The 20,506-nt window shown below is 41.1% G+C and overlaps 1 protein-coding gene across 1 annotated transcript; it reads right to left on the bottom strand.

The window, feature by feature from the left end:
* Window positions 1-220: 220 nt before the first annotated feature.
* LOC128698331 (uncharacterized) lies at window positions 221-20,416 on the bottom strand. The gene is made up of 7 exons (XM_053790528.2): window positions 20,147-20,416; window positions 17,875-18,125; window positions 16,654-16,783; window positions 12,839-12,945; window positions 10,975-11,121; window positions 7,315-7,469; window positions 221-583 (listed from the first exon to the last, which is right to left on the bottom strand). Exons 1-7 carry the CDS (start codon window positions 20,318-20,320, stop codon window positions 543-545), a joined length of 1,005 nt encoding a protein of 334 aa, XP_053646503.2. The 5' UTR covers window positions 20,321-20,416; the 3' UTR covers window positions 221-542.
* Between the last annotated feature and the right edge of the window lie 90 nt (window positions 20,417-20,506).

Genomic DNA, 20,506 nt, shown 5'->3' with positions numbered 1-20,506 from the left:
TTAGGTATCTTTATTTCGAAACGTTTAGCCTACACAGTAGGCTTCTTCAGTCGAGTACAGAAAAGTTGATAGAAGAAGAAGAGACTTGAAGACGATGTAATCAGTCCATCACAATGTTCTTCTCCAGACTGAGGGACTGACCACCTCAAAACTTTAAGGGTGATGGACTGATTACATCGTCTTCAAGTCTCTTCTGCTTCTATCAACTTTTCTGTACTCGACTGAAGAAGCCTACTGTGTAGGCGAAACGTTTCGAAATAAAGATACCTAACTGTTGCATATGTCTTACCTAACAACCTGTCGGTATTTTATACCATTTTAATGTTCACATGTCATATAGGAAGTGTACAGTATTGTTTACTTGTCATAATTTTGTTCATTGTCATTCACTGATTGATCAATGGACCATCATTTTATGTTAATTATTGTATTTAGCAAATAATGTTAGAAATTTTTTTTATCTTGTGCTTAGCTTATAATGAAAGAAATGCTGATCTAGGGGACTGTCGGTTCGCTAACTCCTGAGCTGTAAACATCCATACTTACGAACACGTAACACAACCGTCCTTCACTCTCTTGTTTTCTGTTGGGAAAATTACTATTATCCAGCAAATAAGGCATGCTTTCTTTTTAAACAGTGTTGTGAAATCAGCCTGCCCGTTGTATGCTCAAGGTCAGGGTCAAACGTAGGCTTTGGGTTACATTTTAGCATTTGTTTACTAAAGTTAGGTTATAATTGCTTGGAAACATTGTCTTATATGCTGGAAAATACAATACTGTACTTCACGCCTTGTTTGTGTGACTGAACACTTATGAGCACAATGTGGTTGTTAGCTGAGCACCCCTGTGTGTACAGTACCAGGTTATATTGTACAATGTTTACTAGTTTACCTACTTGTAGTCTACCTGTTGATTCCAGGGTCATTGCCTCTATGGCTTGGTTGATTACCTGATCAGTCAGGCTGTTTGTGAAAATGGCAATATGCATACAGCATATGAAAAAGGCTCAGATGCCGAGATCTTAATATAACAACATTTCACCAAACACTGATATGAGAGAATGTCTTGTATGGTATCCCAGGGAGATGCATCACATATTGGGTGTCATGGGTTTAGGTGTGAGTGAGGCTCCACTGTGAATTTGTGCATTGGAGGAGCCTACTGGCCCCTGCATGGCTTGCTATGTTTTGTACATGTGTTATGGGAGTAAACATCACATTGTTCTGGTTGATAGTGTTAGTTTAATTACCAATGACTTCAGTCATTTTCACAGTTTGTATTCCTGGTGGAGATAAATGGTATAATACCAACACAGTGGAAAAATGGACACACATGCAGTATAATGTGATCCTTTATTGACTGTTTCACCCACACAGTGGGTTTTATCAAGTCACAAACAGCTCTACCTGGGAAGACAGTAAGTATATATAGAATAATAGTAATATGAAGGGTCAGGTGAGGAATGTTAATGATGATTGCTGAGAAAAGGTTGGTTTTGGGGAGGACCTGCCCAGGATGGGCAAGTAGGTTTGCTATTGTATAGGGTAATGAAGAAATTTCCTGGGATTCAGCTATGTTGTAAAAGCCATTTTTCTGGATGAAATTGTTGGATATACAGATGAGTGATGATTCCAAGATCCTGCAGTACTGAGCGTCTTCCTCCCTGGTGATGAATCTTGCTTCTCTTTAGTTGATTAAATGATTGTGGAAGTTTCAGTATAAAATACAGACATTCCTCAAGTCGTCTGTTCTGCTGGCGTATTGGTATTCTGAAATACATGTTTGGAAGTCTCGGGATGTCTTGTCCATGTATAATTGTTTGCAATCATTGCAAGGTGTTTTGTATACACCTGCAGAGGATTGAACCTGCTGGTGATGTCTTTGATGGTGGTGGATGTGGAGGTAGATACTTGGAATGTAGCATTGAAAAAGATGTTGGATATGTATTTGACAACAAAGTTGGCGGGGAGGACTATGTATCTCATCTCTGGGTGAGTTAGATATTATATGCCTAGTGCTGCAGTCTCTAATGAAGTGATGAGGATAGTGAAGTTTAGGAAATACTTGTTCAATAAAAGAACATTCTTCCTTAAGAAATTCACTACAGATTCAGAGGGCTTGATAGAAGCTTGTGATTGCACCATGATCTTCTCCACTGCTACTCTCACCACAATACCAAAACTAAACATGGTGTAATCACAGGCTTCTTCTGTCATGCCCTCTGAATCTGTAGTGAATTTCTTAAGGAAGAATGTTCTTTTATTGAACAAGTATTACCTAAACTTCACTATCCTCATCACTTCATTAGAGACTGCAGCACTGGGCATATAATATCTAACTCACCCAGAGACGAGATACATAGTCCTCCCCGCCAACTTTGTTGTCAAACACATATCCAACATCTTTTTCAATGCTACATTCCAAGTATCTACCTCCACATCCACCACCATCAAAGACATCACCAGCAGGTTCAATCCTCTGCAGGTGTATACAAAACACCTTGCAATGATTGCAAACAATTATACATGGACAAGACATCCCGAGACTTCCAAACATGTATTTCAGAATACCAATACGCCAGCAGAACAGACGACTTGAGGAATGTCTGTATTTTACACTGAAACTTCCACAATCATTTAATCAACTAAAGAGAAGCAAGATTCATCACCAGGGAGGAAGATGCTCAGTACTGCAGGATCTTAGAATCATCACTTATCTGTATATCCAACAATTTCATCCAGAAAAATGGCTTTTACAACATAGCTGAATCCCAGGAAATTTCTTCATTACCCTATACAATAGCAAACCTACTTGCCCATCCTGGGCAGGTCCTCCCCAAAAACCAACCTTTTCTCAGCAATCATCATTAACATTCCTCACCTGACCCTTCATATTACTATTATTCTATATATACTTACATACTGTCTTCCCAGGTAGAGCTGTTTGTGACTTGATAAAACCCACTGTGTGGGTGAAACAGTCAATAAAGGATCACATTATACTGTATGTGTGTCCATTTTTCCACTGTGTTGGTATTATACCATTTATCTCCACCAGGAATACAAACTGTGAAAATGACTGAAGTCATTGGTAATTAAACTAACACTATCAACCAGAACAATGTGATGTTTACTCCCATAACACACAAAATACAAGGCATTTCAAATTGATGGACCCACTTTCAAAGGAGCTGCTTTGAAATTGGGTCCCAAATTTTGAAACACCCATTGAGCCAAGCATGGGGCAGTAAACTCCTCCAATGCACAAATCCACAGTGAAGCAGCTTCACTATGCTCTTGACACCCAACACTTGACATCAGTCCCTGGGGGACTATACATAAGTGCCTATAGTAATAATATCTATTTCTACATGTACAAGGTACACAGGCCTAGCCAACATCAATTATATATTGCTATATAGAAAGCCACTTTTTATGGAGAGCATTTTGGGCAAAATAGGTCAGTTTTGTCCCAGGATGCCACCCACACCAATGTTGGGTGAAATGTGGTTAAATAAAAGCCTCTACACTTGTCTTTCAGCAGTGAGGCTGTTGTTGCTAGCACAACATAGACACATCACAGCCTGATTGATTAGGAACTATAGAAACTTAAGTTTCCTCATTAAGACATCCAAGGGCCTCTTGGTAATTCCCCTGTTGTATGAAGGTTGTATAATTCTTCAACTAATTTTATCATCTAGAGTAATTAGTGTACTTATATTGAGGCTTCTGTAATCCCCATTAAGATTGTGTAATCCCCACTAAGACTGTATAATCCCCACTAAGATTGTGTAATCCCCATTAAGATTGTTTGAACAGTCTCTTCTTGTGGGAAGGTGTTATAGATGCCTTAAAGCTGAAGGGCTCTTGATCCAAAGAAATGGAGCTGCTTCTTCCTTCTATCAAACCTGATTACCAGCCATTCATAGAGCACTTTATCTCATGAAGATAAACTAATTTTCATGGGTTATACAGCTCCTGGAGAATGAGCAGTAATCAGGTGTGATCCAAGGAATGGAAGGGTAGATAATTCCTTGGATCAAGAGCCCTTCACCAGCATGAAGGGTGCTCCTGGAAGGGCAGATGTCTACAATAACTCAGGATATTTCTTAACGACTCTTATGTTTTGTCCAGGAGATGTAATTTTTATATTATTTATATATATAAATGCCATGTGCAAGTTCCTGCAGATTTTTAATAAAAAGATGAAATTTTGCTTGTGTTAAAGACTTATATTGGAAATCAGGTAAAAACATTTGTGTGGTGCTGGATCTTAGTGTTGAACTGGGGACGCCTGGGCAGTACAGCCTCTCCTCACATAGCAACAAATTCATTTACCGAGGTGGTCTTAGGAACGGAACTCTGTCGTTAAGTGAGGAGAGGCTGTATTATTACAATCCAAAAAATTAGCACTAAACCCACTAGGGTCATGTAGATGAAGCGTTACAGGGTGTGGAATAAGTTTTTATTGGGACATTGTTTTTGCTCTGGGTAGAGTCTTAACAAGTTCTATGTAGAGCTTTATCGGGTCATATTATAACTAAGTGCTAAACATTATTGGGTCATAAAGCTTTACACAGAGCTCTAGAGATTTAATAAAGCTCTATACAGAGATTTAGGAAGTAAAGCTGTACATGTGTAGTGCTTTAACAATAAAGCTCTACACGTGTATAGAGCTTTATCAAATCATGATCAAACTCTACACAGAGCACAATGTTACCCCTGGTTAAAACTTACTCTGTAACCTCTCTCTTTTCTTCACCTTAGTGGAGAAATGACTTATACTACAAAAAAATATAGGTCGTCCTAGTTTCATGCGACAAATGTGCCCCTGGCCGGCACATAAAACTAATAAATCTTTTCCAAAAGCTAAGAACTGCACTCTGTATATCACAAAATTATGTGGTCAATTTGCTTTAAGCCTCGTTAAGAAACTTTCAAAATTGTGGAGAAAAAATTCTACGAAACTTATTTTTGCCAACACAATACATGTAACAGCATATCAGATGGACAACAAACAGCCATATACCAAAATAAATGCAAATGAATAAATAAGAAAAAATTAATTTTAAATTCAATTATAATTCCCCCTCACTACACAAATAACCCACAAATAGGAGAAAGAAACTCATGATGATGTTTCGGTCCGACTTAAACATTAACACAACATTTCGGTCCACACTGGACCGAAAAATCATCATGAGCTTCTCTCTCCTATGTGCGGGTTATTTGTGTACTGTTCCAGTCACGGTATTGTGATTTTTTTATTCTTTAATTCCCCATCCCTGTCTGAATCTAAACAAATGTTATGAAACTATGAATGTACATCTTCCTCCACTCCTGGTCCAGACTTAGTCTGGTTGGCTGTTCATTTTCTTTTGACTTGATACAAGACACTTAAACTGATAACTAACCTTAGGATTTCATTCAAGATGCTCATTGGATTTCCCATGCCTAACTCTTGTTCTTTCTATTAGATCTTTCTTATGAATATCAATATAAACTAGTTTAGAATATAGAGATATAAAAAAATCAAGTGGTGTCGAGTTTGGGTGATTGCATTAAGAATAAATTTATACATATGAGGTGCTATCAAAAAGTTCCTGCACTGCCATTAAAAAATTTATAGATATATATATGCTTACCTAATCATCTAGTTCAAGGTGTTTCCTCTGAAGTGCTCTTCTTCGGAGGCTATGTAGGCATACGGATCCCAGCACCTTTGTCACTTCTCAAACATTTCTGGAACTCTTCTTTCCTAACTAGCATGGCTGCAATTCTGCTTGAATCATCTCCAGGTCATTAAATTGCCATCCTCTCATTGTCATTTATACTTATAGGAAGAGAAAGACATCACAGGGCTTGACCTGGGAAGTAGGGATGGTGCTGGATGGCCATCATGTTGCTTTTGGCCAGAAAACGATGGTCTCGAGTCAGGTGGGATATAAATTTCATGGCCACTCGCCTCACATTCAAATTTTCAGACAGAATGCTTTGACACGACTCAAGAAATTCCCGCAGCACTTACAATGTCCTGAATACCCTGATAATGATCTCCATGAATCATCTTACTCACTTTTTCAATGCTGGCAGGTTTTTGACATTGATGGATGACCAAAGCATTCATCATCCTCAACTGATGTTCATCCTGCTATGAATTGAGAAAAACCATTGAAAACACTGTGTTCAAGTGATGGCCTTGTTGCCAAATGCTTGCTGAAGCACTTGTGACTCTCACTAGACATTTTTCTGAGCTTGTAACAGAATTTCACACACAACACACTGTTCTTCCTTTTAAAGATTCTGTTCTGTTACACAAAAAATCATAGCAAAGCACTTACAATATGACAAAAAATGCCCTTCTGTCCTCAATGTAATGACCGACCGCACTGAAACTCGCCATGTTACTTCACAAGGAGTGTGCTGTACAGTGCAGTCTATGTCGCAGCCATATTACACCCAGGAAGCATGCAAACATTCAAGTCCAGAAATTTTTTGATAGCACCTTGTGTAGTGAATTAACAGAGGAGCTGGGATTTCTGCATACAAGTGAACTCTCACAGGCAAGGTGAATTGGTAATATGACATTTTAACAGCTAAAAGTCAGTTCTGTGCTGTATAGTGTATGCGAGAACTTTGAACTATAAAGAACTTACTGAATTTTTGGAAAGTGCTAAACCCATAAGGATTATACAGCAGCTGTGAATAAAAAGGAGAGTAATCAGGGTTGATCAAAGGAAATGGTGGGTAGCTCCAATTTCTCATATTAAGAGACTTTTACCAACATCTGGGCAGTCCCATTAAGATTAAAATGTATACTCTCCATTTCCTGGGTACTGTATGACCCCATACAGGTTTAGCACTTGTAAATAAATCATAAGAATACAATACTACGTTTACAGATAAGCTGAAGAATGGACAAGGCCTTGAATTGAGCTCCATGGGACATTTAGGGGGAAGCACTAAATCTGTAGGGGCCATACAGCTCCTGGGAAATGGTAGGCAATCTGGTTTGTTCTGAGAAAGTGGAGGATAATTCCAGTGCCTTGAATCAAAAACCCCCTCACCAGCATCAAGGACTCTCTTGAAGGGATCACTGCATATAACAGACCCAGTGTGGTCTAAATCCCAGTCCATTCTTCAGTTTATTAGTTGGCAGTTGTTCATTATGACTATCGTTTACACTATAGTTATCTTCAACGCTCCCCTTCCTCCTTTCAACACTGCTTAAAGTTTCAAAATAACCGTCTGTCACTTTCTCGTATTTTTGATATATTTTCGAGAATTTCTGTGACATTAAGTTGTGCGTCTTTACCTTGGGGTCTGTACGTGTGAGTGACATGTGAGGTTGCACGACAACCAGACTCCACCATCACCAGGTCCTGAGAGCGACCTCCACCAGAGTACGAAGACACAAGCAAGCTTAATGGCAGGTATTCTTGGATACAAGCACCATATGCTTGTTGACTCCTGTAGGAGAATATATTGATAAAGTTTAGTCATATATGATGCAAAATAAATTTGTCAGAATTAGAAACTATCAATGAATAAACAGGAATGGACTAGGATTTGAACCATAGTCCATGCATACAGCAAGCCCAACACTGACCGCTCACCAACAGAGCCTACAACATGATTAAAAGTAGTTTGAATCCCTGTCCATTCTGCTCTATAATACCTGGAGTATACTTAGAGAGTGTTCCAGGGGTCAATGCCCCCATAGCCTGGTCCATGACCAGGCCTCATGGTTGATCAGGACCTGATCAACCAGGTTGTTATTGCTGACTTCATGCAAACCAACATAAGAACCACAGCTCGGCTGATCAGGTACTGACTTTAGGTGCCTGCCCAGCTCCCTCTCTAAAACAGCCAGGGGTCTATTGGTAATCCCCATTACGTATAAGGAAAATAATTACCGTATTTTCCGGCATATAAGACGCACTAACATATAAGACGTTTCCAAGCAGTCGTAATGTAACATTAGTAAATAACTGCTACAGTGTAACACAGAGTCTACCCTTGATCCTGACCTTGAGGATATAAGGCACAAAATGATTTTCCAAGACTTTTTGTGGGGAAAAAAAGTGGCCTTATATGCCAGATAATACAGTAGTTGTATAGAATAATGACTTAGTTATTGATTTCTAAGTTTCTCAGCTGTATGACCTTTAGGAGTTTAGTGCTTTCCGTGTAAACAATAAGAACATTAAATCTCTTCCTGTAGAAATACTTTGATACTGGAGAGTGGGTTTTGATTCTAGAAATCTGACCTAAGCTTTCCTTGGATCAAACATGATTACCTCCCATTCCCCAGGTGCTGTATGACCCAAATGGGTTTAGCACTTCCTCATGAATACAATAATTTACTTAGAATAGTTGAATTCAGAACAATTACTGGAGAATGTCTTTTCTAATATATTAGGCTTCAAACTTTCAGTGTTTACCTGGAGTACCTGGAGTACTCCAGGTAAACACTGAAAGTTGGTGTTGGTCGGCTTTACAGAAAGAAATCTCGGTATTCACTTTGAACAGTGTCAATTTTCATTTGTCAATTGTATTTTAGAAATTGGTTTCTACGGCACAGGAAAAACAATATACAGGTGAGACCTGCTTTACAGTGCTTTGCTTTATGGCAGTTCACAAATTCAGTGGTTTTCAATTTATACTCATTCTTCATTTATTCAGACTTGCTACAATATATTCACCACTCACTATAAGCTAAGGATGAAAACATTTTAAGGTAAGTAATGTGTGTACTGTATAAGCATTTTCTAGGCCTAGCTATATTGTTCACTTAATACATGATAGTGTAAACATGTTATCTGACTCGTATACATTTGAAACTGAAAAAAGGCTATAATTCACTTTACAGCAATTTTTGCTTTACAGCAGTAGCCTGGAACCTGACCTGCTGTATAAGCAGGGCCCTCCTTTACAGCAGTAGCCTGGAATCTAACCTGCTGTATAAGCAGGGCCCTCCTTTACAGCAGTAGCCTGGAATCTAACCTGCTGTATAAGCAGGTCCCTCCTTTACAGCAGTAGCCTGGAATCTAACCTGCTGTATAAGCAGGGCCATCCTTTACAGCAGTAGCCTGGAATCTAACCTGCTGTATAAGCAGGGCCCTCCTTTACAGCAGTAGCCTGGAATCTAACCTGCTGTATAAGCAGGGCCCTCCTTTACAGCAGTAGCCTGGAATCTATCCTGCTGTATAAGCAGGGCCCTCCTTTACAGCAGTAGCCTGGAACCTAACCTAGGTCCCTCCTTTACACCAGTAGCCTGGAATCTAACCTGCTGTATAAGCAGGTCCCTCCTTTACAGCAGTAGCCTGGAACCTGACCTGCTGTATAAGCAGGGCCCTCCTTTACAGCAGTAGCCTGGAACCTGACCTGCTGTATAAGCAGGTCCCTCCTTTACAGCAGTAGCCTGGAACCTGACCTGCTGTATAAGCAGGGCCCTCCTTTACAGCAGTAGCCTGGAATCTAACCTGCTGTATAAGCAGGTCCCTCCTTTACAGCAGTAGCCTGGAATCTAACCTGCTGTATAAGCAGGGCCCTCCTTTACAGCAGTAGCCTGGAACCTGACCTGCTGTATAAGCAGGGCCCTCCTTTACAGCAGTAGCCTGGAACCTGACCTGCTGTATAAGCAGGGCCCTCCTTTACAGCAGTAGCCTGGAACCTGACCTGCTGTATAAGCAGGGCCCTCCTTTACAGCCTTTACAGCAGTAGCCTGGAACCTGACCTGCTGTATAAGCAGGGCCCTCCTTTACAGCAGTAGCCTGGAACCAGACCTGCTGTATAAGCAGGGCCCTCCTTTACAGCAGTAGCCTGGAATCTAACCTGCTGTATAAGCAGGGCCCTCCTTTACAGCAGTAGCCTGGAACCTGACCTGCTGTATAAGCAGGGCCCTCCTTTACAGCAGTAGCCTGGAACCTGACCTGCTGTATAAGCAGGGCCCTCCTTTACAGCAGTAGCCTGGAATCTAACCTGCTGTATAAGCAGGGCCCTCCTTTACAGCAGTAGCCTGGAACCTGACCTGCTGTATAAGCAGGGCCCTCCTTTACAGCAGTAGCCTGGAATCTAACCTGCTGTATAAGCAGGGCCCTCCTTTACAGCAGTACCCTGGAACCTAACCTGCTGTATAAGCAGGGCCCTCCTTTACAGCAGTAGCCTGGAACCATACCTGCTGTATAAGCAGGGCCCTCCTTTACAGCAGTAGCCTGGAACCTGACCTGCTGTATAAGCAGGGCCCTCCTTTACAGCAGTAGCCTGGAACCTGACCTGCTGTATAAGCAGGGCCCTCCTTTACAGCAGTAGCCTGGAATCTAACCTGCTGTATAAGCAGGGCCCTCCTTTACAGCAGTAGCCTGGAATCTAACCTGCTGTATAAGCAGGGCCCTCCTTTACAGCAGTAGCCTGGAATCTAACCTGCTGTATAAGCAGGGCCCTCCTTTACAGCAGTAGCCTGGAATCTAACCTGCTGTATAAGCAGGGCCCTCCTTTACAGCAGTAGCCTGGAATCTAACCTGCTGTATAAGCAGGGCCCTCCTTTACAGCAGTAGCCTGGAATCTAACCTGCTGTATAAGCAGGGCCCTCCTTTACAGCAGTAGCCTGGAATCTAACCTGCTGTATAAGCAGGGCCCTCCTTTACAGCAGTAGCCTGGAATCTAACCTGCTGTATAAGCAGGGCCCTCCTTTACAGCAGTAGCCTGGAATCTAACCTGCTGTATAAGCAGGGCCCTCCTTTACAGCAGTAGCCTGGAACCTGACCTGCTGTATAAGCAGGGCCCTCCTTTACAGCAGTAGCCTGGAACCTGACCTGCTGTATAAGCAGGTCCCTCCTTTACAGCAGTAGCCTGGAACTTGACCTGCTGTATAAGTGGGGCCCTCCTGTAGAATGAGACACAAGTGCCTCATTCTTTAACATGTCAGTTTTCCAGATCATTTACAAGACAACAGTACAATATACGTATTGACCTGCACTTCCTGAAGAACACTGGCTGGATGAGGTCAGGGAACGACTGTATGATGGTAACTGTCGTGTTAGAGATCGCTGACCGACCCACCACAGGGAATATGAAGTCCTCAAAACTGTCGCACCTCGCTGCTCCATGTCCAGAACACCTGCCGAAGTCCACCATTAGATTATCATTGGATATGACTCCCATCATAATAATAATCATTATATATTTTTTTATTAACACACTGGCTGTTTCCCACCAAGGCAGGGTGACCCATAGGCACATAGGCAACTAACATAGGGTGACACATAGGCAACTACCTGTTGCCTATGTGTCTTACCTACCAACCTGTTGGTATTGTATACCATTTTGATATTCACTCTGTCAGACACTGCAACACAATGGCATCTTGGTACAGAAGAGAATTGTTTGATTTGAGAGGGACATGACCTCTCAGTGGCTACATTCTCTCTACTACTACTCTGCACCTCTCCTTCCAACAGTATGTAAGTCTCCACCCTGTCGCTCGATCTTCAGATAGCTCGAGACTATGGAGCAGAACTCTTCTCCAGGCTGAGGGACTGATAACCTCAAATCTATGACTTCAAGAGTGATGGACTGATTATATCATCTTCACATCTCTACTGCTACTGCCTACTTTCTGTACTCGACTGAAGAAGCCTACTGTGTAGGCGAAACGTTTTGGAATAAAGCTGCCTAACTGTTGCCTATGTGTCTTACCTACCACTAATAATCATCACAATAAATAATACACAAATAACCCACACATACGAGAAGCTAATAATGACATTTCGGTCCAGCGTGGACCATTAATTATTCACAGTTAATGGTCCACGTTGGACAGAAAATGTAGTCATGAGTTACTTTCTCGTATCTGTATGACCCTTGTGGGTTTATTGCTTGGTCATGGTTATAATAATTCTGTCTCGTATGTGAGGGTTATGTGTGTGTTGTTCGTGTCATGGAACAATAGAACAGAAACCAAGGAACAATAATACTGTTATTAGGGTGAAATTTACTGAACAATTTAAATTTTAATATCCTTCAACGTGATGGCTGGATGCCACTGATTTTCCTCCCATTACACAGGAGCTGTGTGCCCCTGTGTGTTTAGCACACTACCATAAATATAATTCCTATTCTCTAAGCAGTGTATGGGTTTAGAGCACTTCCCTATGAATTGCTTCTAGTCGTGTATGTAAGTTCTGACTGTGTTTATACTGTAGGCTGAAGGACTGACTATGTCTTACCAAGGTTGAGGGACTGACCACCACTTACCAAGGCTGAAGGACTGACCACCTCTTACCAAGGCTGAGGGACTGACCACCTCTCACATTACCAAGGCTGAGGGACTGATCACCTCTTACCAAGGCTGAGGGACTGACCACCTCTTACCAAGGCTGAGGGACTGACCACCTCTTACCTTACCAAGGCTGAGGGACTGACCACCTCTTACCTTACCAAGGCTGAGGGACTGACCACCTCTTACCTTACCAAGGCTGAGGGACTGACCACTTCTTACCAAGGCTGAGGGACTGATCACCTCTTACCAAGGCTGAGGGACTGACCACCTCTCACCTTACCAAGGCTGAGGGACTGACCACTTCTTACCAAGGCTGAGGGACTGACCACTTCTTACCAAGGCTGAGGGACTGACCACTTCTTACCAAGGCTGAGGGACTGACCACCTCTTATCAAGGCTGAGGGACTGACCACCTCTTATCAAGGCTGAGCAACTGACCACATCAAAACTCTACTACTACTATTATCTTCAGTGATATATTCACCTATATTTAACTGAAGAAGCCTGTTGTGAAGTTGAATCATTTATGACAAAGATACCATTGGTCAGTACTCACCCTCCATGGCTACACTCTGTTGAGAAGATGACAGTACTGTCATCCACTACACTGCTGTCATCCAGGACACTGCTGTTGTCCTGGTCACCACTGGAGACAAGCCGAGCCTGTCACCAAGTATTAGAGAATTAAACACTGCAAAAGAGTGACTTATTGGTGGTGAAGGGCTTTTGATGCAAGGAACTGGGGCAACCTCCCCTTCAGATATTATAATCAAAACTAAGCACTAAACTAGCAAGGTCATACAGTGCTGTTTCTTCCTCAGATAGAGCCTGATTGATTACCTTCCATTTCCCAGGTGCTGTATGACCCCTATAGGTTTAGTACTAGTACTACTACCATACTCCCAAAGGGGTGCAGATACCCCCAGTTAAGAACCCCTGGTTCAGGTGATCCTTTGAACAGTTACAATCTCCATCCCTCCTTTAGAATGCTGGCACTAAACTTCCCACCTCCAGGACTCAAGTCTGGCTAACCTTTTTTCTTGAATCCCTTCATAAATGTTACTTTCCTCACACTCTGACAACACATCAAGTTATAAAAACCACCTGTCTCCATTAACTGTAATATGCACACACAAGCCTGATGGATGTTTTTAAGTTTCTTGTAAAACTTCCTTTACCCTCTTCCTGGGACAACCCCTACCCTTTCTTCCACCCTAGATTTAAATATCTATAATCATTGTGAGTCCTCTCTAAATGCCTAATAGAAATAAATAACTGACTTTTTTGGGTTATCCTGGTGGATGTTTTACACTATGTATGATAATTGTATTTTTGTGTATATGTGCCTAAATAAACTTACTTAACCACCCCTAAAATTTCTATTCAATCCTCACGTTCGTGTTTACGTAGGTTTTCCAGGACGGGTCCTGGCCCAGGTCCACAATTATACCTTTAGTAAAGGGCTTTCTGCATGCACACCTAAATGTCATTCACCTCTGTACAAACATTGTATCGTGCTGTAATAAAGTATCTTTAATCTCCAAGCTACGAATTCCCTGCATAATATTCACACCACACATCTCTCTTAAACATGACACCTCCGCTGCCTCCAGCCTCTTCACAGTAATGTTTACAACCCATGTCTCATACTTGTATAAATAGTAAACAGGGTTAAGTTTGAGGCTGCTACAGCGAAAAACTCTGTTCACAAGATACAATACTCGCCCCCATCCTTTTCCTCATCCTCATATCAGACAGAGATGGAAACCATAGCACTATGTCATTTTTTACAGCCAATACTAGAATCTGCACGAGACTGTCTGAGAATGTTGGTACGACTATACTCTGGTTCATTCCTCTTTTTATTATTCCCACCGAGGCAGGGTGATCCAAAAAAGAAGAAATACTTTCTGCATCATTCACTCCATCGCTGTCTTGCTAGAGACACCTTCACTAGTCCTCTTTTTACCTTCATACATAAACTTTACAGAGATGCCTTGACACTATCTACTTTTTTCCCTTCTCTATTGTTGGTGAGGGGCTCTTGATTTAGGGAATTGGATCTGTGCTCCAGTTTCCCAAATTAAGCCTGAATGCCTTCCAACCCCCCCCCAGGTGCTGTATAATCCTCTGGGTTTAGCGCTTCCCCCTTGATTATAATAATAATAATAATATTGTATGGTTCACCTCATCTTTCATAGACCATCTGCTGACAAATTCACTTCCAAATATCTCAACACATTCACTTCCTCCACACTCTCTCCCTCCACTCTGACATCCAGTCATACATTATCTAGACTTTTTGTTACTCTTATCACCTTGTTTTGTCTAAGTTCACTTTTAATTTCCTTTTTTATATGCCCTCCCAAAATCCTCTACTAACTTTTAAAACTTCTCTTCAAAAATCTCAATATAAAACTGTCACTGGCAAAGAGCAACTATAATAACTTTTATTTTTGTATCAAATTGAGTAGTTGATGGAGGACGATGTCATCAGTGGGTAAGAGTGAAGTTTGAGATGAATGAACTAAAGAGACATTTAGAGAAAGATATAAATAATTACTGGGAGAAAGGTGGAGTGGATAGAGTACAGGTGCTAGAGTGGACAACAGATGATGGTGAGTGTAGGAGAGTGGACAACAGATGATGGTGAGTGTAGGAGAGTGGACAACAGATGATGGTGAGTGTAGGAGAGTGGACAACAGATGATGGTGAGTGTAGGAGAGTGGACAACAGATGATGGTGAGTGTAGGAGAGTGGACAACAGATGATGGTGAGTGTAGGAGAGTGGACAACAGATGATGGTGAGTGTAGGAGAGTGGACAACAGATGATGGTGAGTGTAGGAGAGTGGACAACAGATGATGGTGAGTGTAGGAGAGTGGACAACAGAAAATGGTGGGTGTAGGAGAGTGGACAACAGATGATGGTGAGTGTAGGAGAGTGGACAACAGAAGATGGTGAGTGTAGGAGAGTGGACAACAGAAGATGGTGAGTGTAGAAGAGTAGACAACAGAAGATGGTGAATGTAGGAGAGTGGATGCAGATAAAATGAGGAGTTAGTGGAAGAATGAGATTAAAAAAGGAAGGTAAGGAAAAGTCAAAATTACCACAAGAGATTTCATAATGTAGAAGTGATATACAGAGAGTAAAAGAAAGATAAATAAGAGTGGTAAGTGAGTATAAAAGGAGAGTCAATGAAACAGTGGCAGAGAACTCTCAGTTTAGTTTGCTGTGAATAAGAAAGTTGAGAAAGCATGGGAGCAAATGATTTTGGCAGTTAAAACAAGAGAGGGGAGATGTTAGATGACATGGTGGAAGTACTGGGAAGATAGAGGTAATAATATGCTGAGTTGTGAAATGCTGATGAAGAGAGGAAGACAGTGACATTGTGCAATAGCCAGGGAGGTATAGTATAAGAGTAAGGAAGAGAAAGATGTGAGTGTGGGGGAGATGTGTGTGGCTGTGGGTACAATGAAAGGGAGTACAGCAGCTGGGGACAGATGGGATCAAGACAGAAATGTGGGGATATAGTTTTGGAGTGGTTGGTGCTTGTTCAATATATGCATGAAAGAAGGAAAGGTACCTAAGAATTACCAAAGTAAGTTTATTCAGGTATACACAAATACAGTTACATAGATCATCATACATATGTGTAAAGAACCTGGGATAACCCAAAAAAGTCAAAGTGACTTATTTCCAGAGCATATATAGTTCCTTATGTAAGAGAAACATGGGAAGCAGTGTAAAAATTATAGGGAAATAAGCCTGGTGAGTATACGAAGTAAAGTGTATTACTGAAAGAATTATGGGTATACCAGAAAGCAGAATTGTAAATGAACAAGGAGGCTTTAGGAAGAGTAGGGGGTGTGTAGACCAAGTGTTAACATGGAAACATATGGGTGAACAGTATTTAGATAAAGTTAAGGAACTCTTCATTGTTTTCATGGATTTAGAAAATCAAATACAGTAAAATGGACAGGGAAAGTTAGTTAGTTTAATCTTTCATGCGAAACATGTTATAAATGTTTGGAATATGTAGGCAGTAGGTTACTTAAAGCAGTAAAGAGGTTTTATGTGGGTAGTGAGGCTCAGGGTAGAGAACATAGGAGAGAGGGAGATTATTTCCCAGTAAAAATAGGCCTTTCAATACAAGTTTACTTCAAGACTACATTTTGTATACAGAAATGTATGACACTTGAGAAAATATTGAAAGCCTACTGTTATACAGGGCTGTGTTCTGTCACCATGGTTGTTTAATATAGTTATAGATGGAGTTGTATAAGAAGCAATGTTAGGGTGATGGAGAGAAGTGTACGATTAAAAGATAATAAATAAATAATAATAATAATTCCAGAGTCTATGACATTACCTGTGTGGGTGTGTGGGTAGAGGTGCGTCCTGTGGGTGTGTGGGTAGAGGTGCGTCCTGTGGGTGTGTGATAGAGACTGGTATTACCAATGAAGGACTCTGTCACATCTGCCTCCACCATCCTATGTCTCCTGGAAAGAAACAGTTTTATGGCATCTCTGTGACTAGTAATGGTAGTACTAGTACTACTAGAAGTAGTAGTAGTAGTATAGTACTAGTAGTAGTAGTGGTCAGTGGTACTGGTGGTACTAGAAATAATAATAATAATAATAAATAATAAAAAAACCATCTCAGACCACTAATTACCCAACAAAAGGCTGCAGTTAGAATGATAACAAATTCTCACTACAGGCAGCACACTCCACCAATATTCAATACACTCAACCTACTCACCATACAAAACATCCATACTTATTATTGCACTTATTACATACATAGAACACTTAACTCTGATATTAACCCTCCCCTCAAACATCTCCTTGCCAACCTCAACAGAACACATGACCATAACACAAGGCACAGATCACTCTTTGATGTTCCTCGTGTCCATCTCACACTATGCAAAAACTCAATGCACATAAAAGGCCCTAAAATCTGGAATTCATTACCTGTAAATATAAAAGAAACACTACCTGTTTATAAATTCAAGTCTCTTCTCAAAGATCACTTACTCACCCAAAACCAAATAAATAATGAATAACTGAACCTTATAAATTGTATATCTTAAATGTTTCTCACAATTATATCACACAAATGTTAAACCTAACTTTGTTATTTTTTTAAATTCACTACCTAACAGAATACTCCATTCTACTGAATGTACAACAATACATGCAACCATATGACCTGTCTTTGTAATACTCACTTGTGCTTTATAGTTATCTGTTTACAATAATGTTTTATCACTGATTTCATCATTGCTTAGTTAATTTTAAGTTAATTTTAAGCCAGCCCGTAATGCTATGCATAGTATAAGTGGCTTTGGCATGCTGCTCTTATCTGTATTTTTTTGTACCTCGTATGTATGCTCAAATTGTTAATAAATAAATAAATAAATAAATGACAGTGTCCAAAACCTCAGGCTAATCAAGGATGGTGATCCTGATGCAGGGCTCTAGATCCAAGAAATTGAAGTTATTCTCCTGAATCAAATCTGATCACCTCCTAGGTGACCCCCTCCTGATTTAACACTCCCAATGTTCATAAAATAAATACAACTCACCGCTGTCGACCCATGAGCTGGCAAATTTTGGGAACTTTGGAGCACACGGAGTAGTAGGTGTGTGGGCCCTGCCCAGTGCCCTGGGCAGTGTTCCTGAAGGTGTAGACCTTGGCACCTTCAGGAGTGATACAGGGACCAACAGAATGGAAGTAATCCACGTAGAGATTATCCAGGAGCTGTTCTTGTGGGAGAGTGCAGGAGTGATGGTGGTGAGAGACCTTCCCAGGGCTTCTACCCACAGACAGACCAATCTGTGGAGAAGTGGATAAAGTTACCTGGAGGGTGTTTCAGGGGTCAGTGCCCCTGAGGCCTGACAATGGTCCAGTACCTAACAATGGACCAGTACCTGACAATGGTCCAGTATTGGACAATGATCCAGTACTTGACAATGGACCAGTACCTGACAATGGTCCAGTATTGGACAATGGTGGAGTACCTGACTATGGACCAGTACCTGACAATGGTCCGGGACTTGATAACAGTCCATGAGAGACAGAAACATCGTCACAAGCTACCAGTGGACTGATAACTTAGTCACACAGCACACACTCTCGCAAATTATTTACGTTGATGGTTCTGTTCACCAATCCACTGGTGCAGCTGGTAGTGCTGCTGTTGTCGTACAGAGTGATGGCTCTCTTAAAGAAATTGGAGCACGCATCAATAATTGGGCCTCTACCCTTCAGACAGAACTGTTTGCCATACTCCTTGCACTGAAATGCATCTATGTATCAAAGATTGACAGTTTAATTGTAACTGATTCTCTGTCATCCATAAATGCTCTCAACTCATTAAGCATAAATTGTGGCATGCTTGTGTCAGAAGCCAGACACAGGTATGGTAGGATTGTGGACAGTGGAGTCAGAGTGCACATGCTGTGGATTCCATCTCACATTGGTCTTCAGATGCATGATAGAACTGATAAATTGGCTAAGCTGTATGCTTTCAAAGAGGGAGTAGATTACAATCTTGGCTTGTCAGGTAGTAGTTTGAGAACAATAATACGAAAAGAACTTCAGCTGAATTTTATGGACTTAAGGCTCAGGGAGATTGACACCAGTGAGTCCATCTATCATCATTCTATCATGCAGGAGGAGCCACATGTCTATGGTGCATCCAACAAAATAAGCAGACTCTTGGATGTCACTACCGCCCGGCTCCGGCTGGGTTACAAGTATCTTTGGCAGGTTAAATCACCACCACCAGATGTAGACCAAACGAAATGTAAACTTTGCCAGATGGATTATTGTCACACCCTGCGTCATTATGTACTGGAGTGCGATAAAATTAATGAATTTAGAAACAACTCACTCAGAAGTGTTCAAGAAATGGCTAAGTATTTTATCCACAGTGGTATATTACAGACCATTCTGGAGAAATACCCTGACTTTGCTAGCTGTAAATAAAGCATTACCACATGTGTGCATGTGTGTGTGTGTGTGTGTGTGTGTGTGTGTGTGTGTGTGTGTGTGTGTGTGTGTGTGTGAGTATGAGTGTGTGTGTGTATGAGTGTGAGTGTGTGTATGAGTGTGTGTGAGTATGAGTGTGTGTGCGTGTGTGTATGAGTTTGTGTGTGTGTGTGTGTGTGTGTGTTTATGTGTGTGTGTGTATGAATTTGTATGTGTGTGTGTGTGTGTGTGTGTGTGTGTGAGAGAGAGAGAGACTCAGCAATCAACATTTGCACCAATAACTCACTACAGTTGTGACCGGGTGTGGAAGTGTGAATTGCTCATTACTCTAAAATTTGTTCATGATTGCAGCCATGTATAAACGTAAGTAACCATTCTTACAGTATTCATTACCTTTGTAACTTGTGAGTTCATTACCTTTGTAACTTGTGAGTTCATTACCTTGTACCTAGTTCAGCCATCAAAACTTTGGAGCCCGGTCCCTGGACCCATTGTGTACCTCTGTAATCTGTAAATACCTTTGTAACTTGTAATGATTGTGACTAGACCTACCTGGAGTTCATTACCTTTGTAAATTGTGAGTTCATTACCTTTGTAAATTGTGAGTTCATTACCTTTGTAAATTGTGAGTTCATTGCCTCTGTGGCTTGCTCAGCTATCAAAACTTTGAGGCCCAGTCCCTGGACCCATTATGTACCTCTGTAATCTTTTGACTACCGCCCACAGGATGGGTATGGGGTGCATAATAAACATATTAAACTAACTAACTAAACGACCATCATAGTGGTGGTGACCACACGACTGACCAACCATAAGTTTGAACCCGATCCACTTAATTGTACCGGATCAGACTTGAGTCTTACCAAGAGATGTCTGGCGAAGGCTGAAGACTTGCCCAGGACCACCTGTGTCAGACATAAAGTCTTATTTAGTACTAAATAGTATACAGAATAGTCTACATGATACAACACATATATTATTATTCTCACGAAATGCTCCAAACCCGTATGAATTATCCTGGTGGGTAATTTACACATATGTTACTATGTATGATAATTTAGGTAACTGTATTTATGTACCTGTACCTAAATATTCTTAGAATAGAGATGAGAAAATACAGAACGTACTGGACTTACCAGGAGTAGAACTGCCAGATGTCTTACTGGTGCCATAGCTGGTCCAGGATAGTAACTGGTCCAGGATAGTAACTGGTCCAGGATAGT

This window comes from Cherax quadricarinatus, chromosome 92 (assembly GCF_038502225.1).
Source record: "Cherax quadricarinatus isolate ZL_2023a chromosome 92, ASM3850222v1, whole genome shotgun sequence".
Lineage (NCBI taxonomy): Eukaryota > Metazoa > Arthropoda > Malacostraca > Decapoda > Parastacidae > Cherax > Cherax quadricarinatus.
This window is presented reverse-complemented; position numbering and strand designations above follow the sequence as displayed.

Bases quoted from the DNA above. Each gene is read 5' to 3' on its own strand.
- LOC128698331 (XM_053790528.2), bottom strand. From the start codon at position 20,320: ATGTGTAAATTACCCACCAGGATAATTCATACGGGTTTGGAGCATTTC. The intron at 18,126-20,146 runs GTAAGACTCAAG...ACTTCTCCACAG, and splicing joins CCTTCGCCAGACATCTCTTG to ATTGGTCTGTCTGTGGGTAG. The intron at 584-7,314 runs GTAAAGACGCAC...TTTTCCCAACAG, and splicing joins TCACACGTACAGACCCCAAG to AAAACAAGAGAGTGAAGGAC.